General features: G+C 40.2%; 1 protein-coding gene across 1 annotated transcript in view; it reads left to right on the plus strand.

The window, feature by feature from the left end:
* Window positions 1-12308, plus strand: part of ARMC8 (armadillo repeat containing 8) — a 111631-nt gene that overhangs the window by 94547 nt on the left and 4776 nt on the right. The window contains exons 16-19 of the mRNA XM_018553911.1: window positions 2982-3074; window positions 3154-3303; window positions 5517-5612; window positions 11473-11568. Coding sequence (XP_018409413.1) covers window positions 2982-3074; window positions 3154-3303; window positions 5517-5612; window positions 11473-11568 — 435 coding nt within the window. The remainder of the gene's footprint in view (window positions 1-2981; window positions 3075-3153; window positions 3304-5516; window positions 5613-11472; window positions 11569-12308) is intronic.

Here is a 12308-nt window from a genome sequence, read left to right on the forward strand (position 1 = left end):
ACGTGCAGCTTCCCCCGCCCCCCACATACACACGCAGATATGCGTTGGGTGCGCCTACGTGCGAAAACGATTGTGCCGCACATGTTACATATCGCCGCACATGTTGGAGTGAGCAATAATTTTAGAGCCATTAATTACAGATCACACTAAACTGATGAGCGGTAAAAGCGTCTATGGGCAATTTTCAGTGTGGTCGATTTTTATGGGCGCACGCAATTTTAAGGCTTGACATGTTTGGTGTTTATTTACCCAATATATATAATATTATATTATAATATATGTATATATAAAACAATGTTTTTCATGCCAACTCTGTCCTTTTTGTGCATTTCTTTCTTTTTGAAAGTCATTGGCACAGGGAAAGATATTTCAATGTTTCTTGTTTGGCTGATATAGGTGTCTGCCAATAAACCTAATTTCCTGGCAGAAGATACGCTAATGCAGTACTATGGGTGGCAAAGAAGGCGTGTTCTTGTGGTCTGTTGTGGACTACCAAGTGCTGTCTAAACATAAGTTGGGTTGTAAGGGGGCAGTTAGGATGCTGGTCAAGTAGGGCTTTTGATATTCTGGAAGGAAACATTCATATGCAAATATACATGCCAATTATGAGGTCAGCAGGTACCTTTTTATTATCACTTTAATATTTCTTATGTGCCTGGAGTTCAGCTTTAAAGGTTGAACTTGGAACTAATATGACCAGCATTTTCTAAAAATAACTCAAGAGCAGCTTGCTAACTATAACATGCCTTCCTTATGCCACAAGGTAGGATGACCAAAATTATTTAGAAATATTGGCCCATAGTGTGCTAAGATCCATTGTTACAAAAAATGTTACCCTCTAAAACCCAAGATTTTGTTGCACATAGAGACACCAAGGATAAACATCCAGCAGTTTCGGTCCGATGTCACGGGTAAGGAATTTGAAACTGGAGAATTCCTTACATGTAACACTAAAAATGAAGTGTACTTTTTATTGAGTGCGATTGTGGCCTACAGTATGTGAGCCAAACGAAATGCACTGTGGCTGAAAGAGTAGAGCACATTTGTAATATTAGAAGGGCAAGAGGAACCACATATTCCAGAGCACTTATCACCATAACCCTGATCTGAGGCAACTTAAATTTGTAGCAATCCTAATTGTGTGCTGTTAACGTTACTCCCATCCCTCATCCCCTCCCCCACCCAATTATTATTATACAGGATTTATTTTCTTGCCAACAGTTTGCACAGTAATTTATGTAATAAAGGAAGACAATATAGTTACAGTACAATTAAAGACAAGAGGATTAGGAGGAACCTGCTAATGTATTTTCATTTTTTTTCTGTTTAATGATAAAAACTATGGTCTGCTTAGACCAGAGCCTACACAGCACTCTACAATCACACAACACGAATAGTGAAAATAGTCAATATCCAAATTATTGCTTTTTTTTCTGTGACATTCTTAACTAATGACATTTGTGCAAACGACCTACAATCAGTATTTTACTTGTATGTATCCTTGTAGATAATTCTCATGAGCAATTGGATAGTTGCATTACTATGTGTAATGTTTTTTTTAGTATACCTTGTTGTATATTCAATGTGTGCTATTAAAATAAAGAAAAAGAATGAAGGATATGAGACCTGCACATGAAGCCAGTATTAGACATCTATGTGCATAATCCTTGCTTTCCACAACAACAAATACAGCAGCAAATGATCAACACCTCAGTTCATAAATGGCTTATCTTAACCACATCATTACGATGCCATTTTTTCATTTTCAGTGCTATGATAGTTTGACCAACAATTATTCCTTCATGCAGCACTGCACCCAAATGGATCTTATGTCATTTTTTTGAGGTAGATAGAGCTTTCTTTTGGTGATATTTATTAAGTGCTGGGATTTTTAGTTTTTAACTATAGAAAGAAAAAACTCCCTACTGCTTCCCTTTCTGTTAAAAAAAAAAAATATGCCAGGACACGAACACCATCGAAATGACACCTTTTTGGAAAGGTAGACACCCCAAGGTGATCTCCTCCTCCTTTTTTTTGCTGCATTTTTTGCAAATGAAAAAATTGGTATTGATTGGGGTTAAAACACAGAGCTTGGTAATGTTGAACTAGATACAGCACATGAGGTCATACACCGAGGGATCAGGAGGTGAAGGAATTAATGTACAGTTCACAATACAAAGGCAGGAGATCAGCAGTTTAGGAGTGATTAGTCATTGCAGCAGTCACTTATTACCAAGCGGCTTGGATTGGCTCTGTACAGTGTCTTTGTGTGCTGAGCTGTCTGGGGACTTCTTTGTACACGGACAAGCGGGCGCAGCAGTACCCAATGGCTATTTTTAGAACGGTGTCTATAGACGTTGTTCCAGAAATGGACATCTACCTCCATGACGTTTTTTTTTACAATGCCTCAGTAGGGAGGCGGTTAAACCATGACACAGTGACAAATCATTGTAGATGCATGTTTTGACCATGCAAGGTCTTGAACTCAGCACGGTCACAAAGCAGTCATATTATGGCTGTAACAAAAAAACTTGTTCAGTGTTCATAAGCCCTTGAGGACTGTAGTGGTGTACAATGGTCTCTGATTCATTTTTGTATCCACTTGAAATGAATACACAGACTAAGTAAACAAGCAAACACATCTTTTGGCAATTTCTTCTTATTACACTAATAGAATGTTATTTTAAAATTTATTTCAAAAGCAGTTTCCGAACCAGCAAGCCATGTGCCTCTAGTGGTATTTCCATCTGTTAATCTCTGAAAAAGTTGTATTAAGTTTTAGTAATAGGAAATCTTACACCAAATGGTAAAAACAAAAAACTGTTCTCTGGTTTAGTGTATGATAGGTCTGTCTTTGGAATGTGTATTAAACACCAGTAAAATAATAATTGTACATTTCTTTCTCTTATGTTTTCTGTGTTGAAAAATATCTATTTACCATCTTCAATTCTAAAATGTTTTATACCTATAATGTTTTTCAGCCGATTCTAGAATCTGGAGCTGTAGAGCTACTATGTAGTTTGACTTTAAGTGAGAATGCCGCCCTGCGTGTCAATGGTATCTGGGCTTTAATGGTAAGCATTCTTCTGCTAATTTGATTATCTGGTAATTGATAACATCTAATGAAAACTGTTTTTTTTTTCATTTTTACAGAACATGGCATTTCAAGCTGACCAGAAGATAAAATCAGACATTTTAAGAGGTTTAAGCACAGAGCAGTTGTTTCGGCTACTGTCTGATTCTGATGTGAATGTATTGATGAAAACACTGGGACTTCTCAGAAACTTGTTGTCTACAAGGCCAGTAAGTAATTTATGAGTAACCACTGATTCCCAGCAAAAATTATACTATGAAAATTTTACCGTATGCATTTTTAATATTTTCATGGTGTCAATGGTGATCAGGACAAATGGGGTGGATCTTTCCAGCAGTGACACTGGCAGCAATAAAATGCGATTGTTTGTGCGGGGAGGAAAACAGCGAAAGGGAAATGTAGAAAGACCAGATTTGTTTTTATTCAGACATAAATAGCCAGTGCATTTCATTGCTGTAACCCTTCCACTGCTACTAAAATAAGGCTTACATCAGCGACAGAATGGACTTGTATATGGACTGCTGTTGCTGCCAGGACTGTGTTCAGCTCACACAAGCCGACTGTTGACTTTGTGTTGGAAATTATTCGGACAGTTGAGCACTTCCATGGGCTTCAAAATCTGCGCCCGACCCCCCGACGTATCCCTGGGCTCTGCTGCCACTCCTGCCATGGCAGGTGACGAAGGCGAGATGGGAGGGAGACCAGCAAGCATCCATTTGCTGATCTCTCATGTGAATATGCCCAGCAGAGATGATGAATTGGTCATTTTCAGGCTCAGCGCTGTCATTTGCCAGCCAAAGAGTCCCGGGAAGAAGCTGATCAAGCACAATCTGTTGTGAATTTCTTGCTGACTCCTACAAGTTATTGTTAAGGCTTATGCAATTATAGGACAATCTCCACTTTTTCCGGTTACAGCTCATTCTACTCGTGCAGTTAGCATGTCATGGGCTTTTCAATATCAAGTGCCTGTTTCTCAAGTCTGTATGGTGTCTACCTGGTCGCCGTTACACACTTTTACTCGTTTCGTTAAAGTTGTTGATGTTGTATCTACGGATGTTTTCATTGGTCGCAAAGTTTGTGTGAGCTTTGGGGTTGTGTTGTTTAATATTTATTGTTCCTGGCCCTCGGTGGACACTGAGATGTCCCATCGTAACATTGTTTTTTGTAATTTTTTTCTTTCTGCTTTTGGCATCGCACACCCAATCCCAACTTAAGCAAAGAGCCGAACCTTGTCCAGCACTTCTCAGAGAGCCTCTCAAGGCAAATTATTCCTTCTACACTGCTTAAGACCTGCCTGAGAACACCTATTGTTTTAAGTGATCTAGTGCCCCATACCTTTTGTCTACTTACAACAACAAAAAATGTGACACAGGGTTACCACTTGCACACTCTTTCAAAAGTTTTGGCTTTGGATACATACTTATTGAATTATTGAGGTGACAAACAGTGCCACAAACGTACAGTATAATGGTCTAGCCAGATGAGTATTTTTTTAGAAGATGTTTTTCTACTTGTTTTGAATAGAAGAGGGCTTAAGAAACATGCATACCTGTGTGAATTGCTTTCATTGCTGATCTCATGCTGAGCTTTTCGTCAGGCAAGGCTGCCTTATCTGACAGTGCTACTGACATTTTTCCATTAGCTTGAATAAAGTATCCCATGGAGGAAATGCAGCTACTCATGAGAACTAGAAGATTAACTTTGGCAGAAAATATTCTGATTTATTTGTAACGTTATCATAACAGATCTGGTGATTCAAGTCCATTTTCTAAAGCTAGCACAAGCCAACAGTCTGCTGCATATAAGATGCTTTGCAACCAAAAGCTTTACCCTATCGAAAGTGTCTAAATTGTACTAGGCAGTCAGATGTCTTTTTTTTCAAGATCAATCCTTTTGATACACAAGAATAAAAGTGGCATGTGTCCTCATCTGTAAATAGTGTTTATGACTAGCGAGTCCAGTCTCCTTGGCTATCAAGATCAGTAAATCTGTAGATATTGAGCTAATTTAGGAGGTAGTTCCCTATCATATTGCGGTAACCGTTCTATTCTACATTAAGAAACTGGTTAATTCAGACAGAATAACTAAAGGTCACATTTTCTGCATGTGATGTTACATAAGCACTGCTCTTTCATAGTGTCTTAATGATCGAATTCTAGAGCATAGAGGTCTATGAAATCCATTGGTACAAATCAACACATCTTTGATTATATTAACTGCTAGTTAGTATAGAATCAATTGTAAGTATAGTTACCTGACTATATAATTTAACTATTTTCCAAGTGTTTTGTGCATTATGTGTGTTCTAATTATCCTGAAATGCATTATTTATTTCACCTAGTGCAACCAGTGTTTCCTGCCTACAGGCTGTTGCATTGGTAACATTATTCCTCTCTTCTTTGTCCTCTATGTGCACTTTAAGCACATAGACCAGATAATGAGCACACATGGGAAGCAGATCATGCAAGCAGTGACCTTTATCCTTGAAGGGGAACATAACATAGAGGTCAAGGAACAGGTATGATATCACTGGTTCAGTGCCGGCATCACCTGTACTATACTAGACCGATCTTTAATAAGCATGAAACATGGTACTCTGGAATGAGTGATGAGGTGCTTCATCTTCCTGGCAGGGGTTAACAACAATTTAGCAGTACTGTAGATGATGAATATTTTAGTAGCACAAGCAAGATATGCACAACACACTTTCTTATTATTGATGTTCTGTAAGACTGAGTCCTTCACAATTTAATGTATAACATCAGCTTCTCTTTTCCCCCAGTATGCTCTAATTTCACTTTCCTAGCACATGTTCATGTACATTATCCTAATAATCTCATTGGAATATAGGGATTTTAACCCCACTAATAGCTCCGTACGTGCAGACTTTTTGATATACTTTCTACTATCATTAGCTGTAAAATTATTGAACCTCAAACATGCAAAATTGACATTGTCTAAAATTGTGCAGCTAGTATTCCCGGTTCGTGTGTCGTCTTTTTGTACAACCCCAATTTAAAAAAAGTTGGGATGCTGTGTAAAATCTAGATAAAAACAGAAGGCAATGATTTGCAAATCTCATAAACCCGTATTTTATTCACAGTAGAAAATAGAAAACATATCAAATGTTCAAACTGAGAAAATGTACCATTTTAGAAAAAATATCAGGTAATTTTGAAATTGGCAGCAACACGTTTAAAAAACATTGGGGCAGGGCAACAAAAAGCTGGCAAAGTAAGTGGTACTAACAAGGAAGAGCGAAAATAATATTTTGCAAGTAATACGGTTAATTAGCAACAGGTAAGTAACATGATTGGGTATAAAAAGAGCATCTCAGAGCATCACAGACGGGAATTTATCAAAATTGAAGCAGGCAAAATCTGGAGCAGCTGTGCATGACAACCAGTCAGCTTCTCTTTTTCATTTTCAAATCTTAACTGAACAAACTGAAGAGAGAAGCTGATTGGTTACCATAGGCAACTGCTCCAATTTTGATAAATTCGCCCCATAGTGCCTCATAAGTAAAGATGGGCAGAGGTTCACCAATCTGTGAAAAGCTGCATCTAAAAATTGTAAAACAATTTCAGAATAATGTTCCTCAACCTAACATTGCAGACGTTAAATGTATCATCATCTACAGTACATAATATGAAAGGATTCGGAGAATCTGGAGAAATTTTGTGCGCAAGGGACAAGACTGAAACACAATATTGGATGCCCGTGATCTTCAGGCCCGTAGACGGTGCTGCATTAAAAACAGGCATGATTCTGTGATGGACATCACTGCATGGGCTCAGAAATGCTTCCAAAAATCACTGTATGTGAACAGATGGGCTTCAACTTGAATCCAGAAATGCAAGTTAACCCTTTCGCTGCCAAGCCCTCCGGAACATTTTTCAAATCAGCTGGCCAAGCCATTTTTGAATTTTCTGCAATTTTTTCCTAAACGCCGTCTTCTCTGTGCCAAAGCTCATTTAAAATGGTCTGTTGCAAAGTGAAAAACAGTTCTGTGGTCAGACTAATCGAAATTCGACATTCTTTTTGGCAACCATGGGCTCCGCGTGCTCCGACCTATAGAGAAGGACCTTCTGGCTGGTTATCAGGTCTCAGTTCAAAAGTCTCAATTTCTAATTATATGGGGTTGCATTATTGCTTAAGGCCGTGACACACTGCACGCGAAGCCGTGCAGAGCGAAGCAAAGCTATCCGGCACGGAGCTTCGCGTGCAGTGTGTGAGCTGAGTGCAGTCAGATGATTGACTGCACCTTCAGCCAATCGGCTCGTCTGTAACAACCGGCCAGACGTCGCATCCCGTCGGTTTATACGCGCGAGCCGATTGGCTGAAGTTGAAATTGTTCATCTCGGCACGCTCAGCTCTCGCAAGCTGAGGTGCCAAGAAGAAAGTGACATGACACACTGCTCGCAAAGGCAGCGCGCCACCGCTCCGCGCTGCTTCGCGTGCAGTGTGTCACGGCCTTATGGAATGGGCAGCTTGGAAAGGCACCGTCAATGCTGGAAGATATATCCAGGTTTTAGAGCAGCATATACTCCCATCCAGATTACATTTTTTTTAGGGAAGGCCTTGCATATTTCAGCAGGAAAATGTTAAACCGCATACTGCATTTATGACAACAGCATGGCTTCGTAGTAGAAAAGTCCATATGATTGCAACAAAGATCTGCGCTTATGGAAAGTGGACTATCAGTAGTAATCCTGAAGCTGCTATGAGAAGTGGTAAAGGTGAAGTGTGGGTGTTGTCACAGCGCTAAAGGTTTAAATAAATGGAAAATAAATATATAAAACACCACACAGAAAAGTCCATATGCTTAACTGGCCCGCCTGCAGTCCCGACCTTTCACTACTTGAAAATATTTGGGGCATCTTGAAACTAATAATACGGCAAACAAGACTCAGGATTGTTGAGCAGTTAGAATCCTATATCAGGCAAGAATGGGACAACATTCCTCTCCCAAAACTCAAGCAACTGGTCTCCTCAGTTCCCAGACATTTACAAAGTGTTATTAAAAGAAGAGGGGATGCTACACCGTGGAAAAAATGGCCCTGTCCCAACTTTTTTGAGACTTGTTGCTGCCATCAATGTTAACCACTTGCTGACCGGGGTGTTTATACCCCCTTCCTGTCCTGGCCATTTTTCAGTATTCAGCGCTGCGGTACTTTGACTGACATTTATTCCGTCATGTAACGCTGTACTGAAATTAATTTTATACCATTTTTGGGGGACACATAGAGCTTTCTTTTGGTGGTATTTAATCACTACTGGGGGGTTTTTTTTTTTTTAACAATATAATGAAAAAAGTACCGAAACCTTTGAAAAAAAAAAACCTGTTCTCCCTACGTTATGTTATAAAACATTTATTATTACCCAATTTTTTGGTAAAATATAAAAGACGGGGTCACGTCGGGAAAATAGACATCAAACATGTCAAGCTTTAAAATTGTGCGCACCGCACCCGTTAAATCACAAAAAACTATCATACTCAAAATTGACCATAGCCGGCGCTTTAAAAGCTTTTACCGCTCATCAGTTTAGTGTCATCAGTGATTGATGACCCTAGAATTATTGCTCTCACTCCGACATTCGCGGCGATATGTAACATGTGCGGCGCAATGGATATAATCAGTGTTTTTGCACATAGGCGGGCTTGACGCATGTTTGCGTGGGAGCGGGGGACTTTATTTTTTATTTTTTTATTGCTTTGATGTGTGATTTTCAATTTTTTTTGTGACTTACATTTTTTTAAACCTTTTTTTTTCACTGAACTTTATTGCTATCACATAGGGAGCAAACAAGCTCCCTATGTGATAGCCGATTTGCAGTGACCCCTAATGTCACCTTGGGACCCCCAGAGAAGCCGAGACCTGCTTCACCAGCTTCTCTCCGGTTTCTGTACCGGAGAGTGACACTGAATGCAGGCAGCGATGTAATACACATCACTGCCTGCATTCAGAAGAGGAGCTCAACCGGCGCTTGGGTACTGAGCTCCGTTTGATCTCTGGCCGCAGAGCTGCTGTGCTGGTCCCGGGAACAGCGGAGCCCGGGATCGCCAGCAGCGGCAGCGACTGAGGGTGGGGGGCGCACACCCGACCGCATATTACAAGCGATCGGGCGTCTCCACAGACACCCGAACGCTTGTATGTAAACAGCCATCGCTGGCTGTTTACATTCAAAGCCGGTTTCCCGCTCGTGTCCTCCGCCTAGCGTCTAAAGACCCCCACCCGCTCTCAAGAAGCTGCTGTCCGGCCGTTTAATTACAACAGCCGGACAGCAGGTGGTTAAAATTGCCTTATTTTTTCCTTATTTGTGGCTGCTCACGCTGACCCCTGCGTCCCACTTTGTTCTGTAATGGTGTAGGGGTCAGCAGGAGGAACCATAGTGCCAGTTTCATCTTGGTGACAAAATAACTTAATCTTTGATGTGACATTAAAATTGTTCCTTTAGCATGTACTTTTAATACGTTTAGAGAATAGTTGATTAGCCACTAGAGAGTATAAATGACCTACTGTACAATTGCTCAGTCGTCTTAACACCTGTTGAAACAAGATATCCGTGTCACTGGAGTGTATTGTTTTCAGTAAGTTGGCTGAAAAAAAATGAATTGCAGTCAATGAAAGGTCTGTATCACTGAAATTACAATCGATTTGTAGCTCAACATCTGAGCAATTTACTTTCTGCAGCATTTGGAGCTAGTGAGAGAATGATCAACTTCAGTAGCTATTTATGTTATCCAATGCAGCTGCTTATGATGATCATGACACGCCAAAAATTTGTAGATGCATAAAAAAGCACTGTAGCCAGTTACAACAGCAACTCTGTAGCTGGATATAAATCCGGAAAATATGCAGAGAAATTTGTAGCTTCTACAAATTGCTGGTACAAAGTTGCTAGTGTTACATGGACCCTAACATATACAGTATATTTATACCGTATATACTCGAGTATAAGCCGTCCCGAATATAAGCCGAGGTACCTAATTTTAGCAAAAAAAACTTGGAAAAAGATAAAATGCCATCTCATGCATTACTTCTGCGATACAAACAAGAGGGAATAAGTAATACAGTTAAAATGTTAGAGCCCTGCTCTTACAAGCTTACAGTCTGAAAATCTAGAAGGCATATCATAAAGCCTGGGAAAAATAGCAGAAGCTGTTTATGGAACAGTCCTCTCAGTTCAAATAGAATATATGAATGTGATCAGCCTAATATACCTATTTATATTAATATGTATTTCCTTTGCTATTTCCTTAAAAGAAAATCTGTAGTGGTCTTAGACTTTCTAAACTAACTGCATCAGGATCCACCTCCCCAATTTCCTACATTTATTGTCCAGTAAGGCCACCTATCAAAGTAATGAAACATTAGTGAATTAAAATTAGGGGCAGGTGTAAATTGACACTACTTCCTTAAGTCTCTGGTCAAGTTCTAGGTGTCTGCACTTAAAGTAGAACTAAAGGCTCATGTGCTTTGACGAGTCAAAGCCTCATGTAAAAAAAAAAAAAAAGCACAAAAGTAGATAGTAGATTATTAAGCAAGTGGCTTTTTCTATAAAAAAAAGTACTTTTGATTGACTTTTGGGTGCGGTGCTATGCGTGGGGCCACAGCTCAGTTCCACAGCTTCCAGATGCACACTCATGCACAGCACTGCTCAGGCTACCTGTCCCATGATTCAGTTTGCATTTGCACAGAATGTCAAAGGGAACAGGGAGTAAAGGAGACAGAGAAGGATGATTGGAGGGAGAAGAAAAGCTTTCTGGCTTTCCTCCAGGAGCCACTATCATACTGAGCAGAAAGCAGGTAGTCCAGGGGGAGGAGGAACCCACATAACATACTGCAGGACATGTTGGTGCTTGCTGAGACAGCATGCCCCTATCGTAGTTCTACATGGGAGCAAGTGTTTTGGTGGCCAGGCTGAGAGAGAATGTAACCAGGAAGTGTTGAATACCTGTATAAAAGATGATTTCAAAGAACCTAATGCAAATGTAAGTGAAAACCCCTCACAAAATATAATAACATAAAGTTGTACTATATGGAATTATTTATTTTAGTCTGAAGGTTTACATACACTTGAACGTTTGCTGTTTTTGTTTAAAAACAAATGTGCGAATTACCATCACCAACCTTGCCCCCTTTTTTAAATTTGGTCTACGCAGCTGCTTACTTAAAATGGACCCTTCTCCGAGATCACACCATGGTCTACTAGTTGTTAGAGCCACTTTTTCTGTGTAGGTGTCCATAATAGAGTTGATTTGAGCTACCATCTCCCTGATATGTTCTATCACTACAGGTACATCTCAAACCGTAATCTTCAAAAAAGGCAAAAGTTTGGTGACAGAGTTGTAATTAAGTTTCATTTCCTTCTAGACACTGTGTATACTCGCTAATATAGCAGATGGCACTTCAGCAAAAGACCTTATCATGACGAATGATGATATTTTACAGAAGATCAAGTATTATGTAGTAAGTCCCAAGCATGTTTCTTCGCACCATTTTGCCAATTTTATCTGTAATGTCTTGAAGTTAATTGAACAACAGGTAAATACATAATTAACCTCTAACTGCTGTTTAAAGATTCTTTAGGACAGCGGTGCCCATAAGGTCGATCGCGATCTACCAGTCGATCTCGATGGCCTCTCCTCCCGCCCGTGGTGCTTCTCTGAATCCCTGCTGCTCTCCCCATCTGTATGCAGCGGGATCCGAGAAGTGAAAGAAGCGCTGCAGCCGGGAGGGGTGGTTGCGGAGCCGCTGTCACAGAGCTAAGACCGAGCGTTGAGGAGAGAGAGATGCTCGGCCTCTCTCTCCCCTCACCGCTCGACCTTAGTTCTGTAGGATCCATAGGAGAAGCTGAGCCTCCCTGTGCGTGGCCGAGCGGCAGAGGTACATTTCAGCGATATGTATCGATCCTCTGTGCAGGACAAACACTGGAGCGGTCAGCTGATCACTCCAGTGTTTGTAAATAACTGGGGACACATAGTACTATGGGTCCCCAGTTATGAATGAGCAGGATGTGATTTACATCACTTTCTGTTCATTCATGAGAGACTACAGATAGTAAAATATTTTCTGAATGAATGGGAATCCTCTGTGCTTTCCATTCATTTAGAACAGAGACTGCAGAAAAAGAGATTGAGGACTTTGTGTCCTCCCTTTTTTTTGTTTTCTATTTTAAAAGGGAAATATTAGGGGGCTGTTTAGACCCC

This window comes from Nanorana parkeri, unplaced genomic scaffold, assembly GCF_000935625.1.
Source record: "Nanorana parkeri isolate BGI_ZX_2015 unplaced genomic scaffold, ASM93562v1 scaffold134, whole genome shotgun sequence".
Taxonomy (NCBI): domain Eukaryota; kingdom Metazoa; phylum Chordata; class Amphibia; order Anura; family Dicroglossidae; genus Nanorana; species Nanorana parkeri.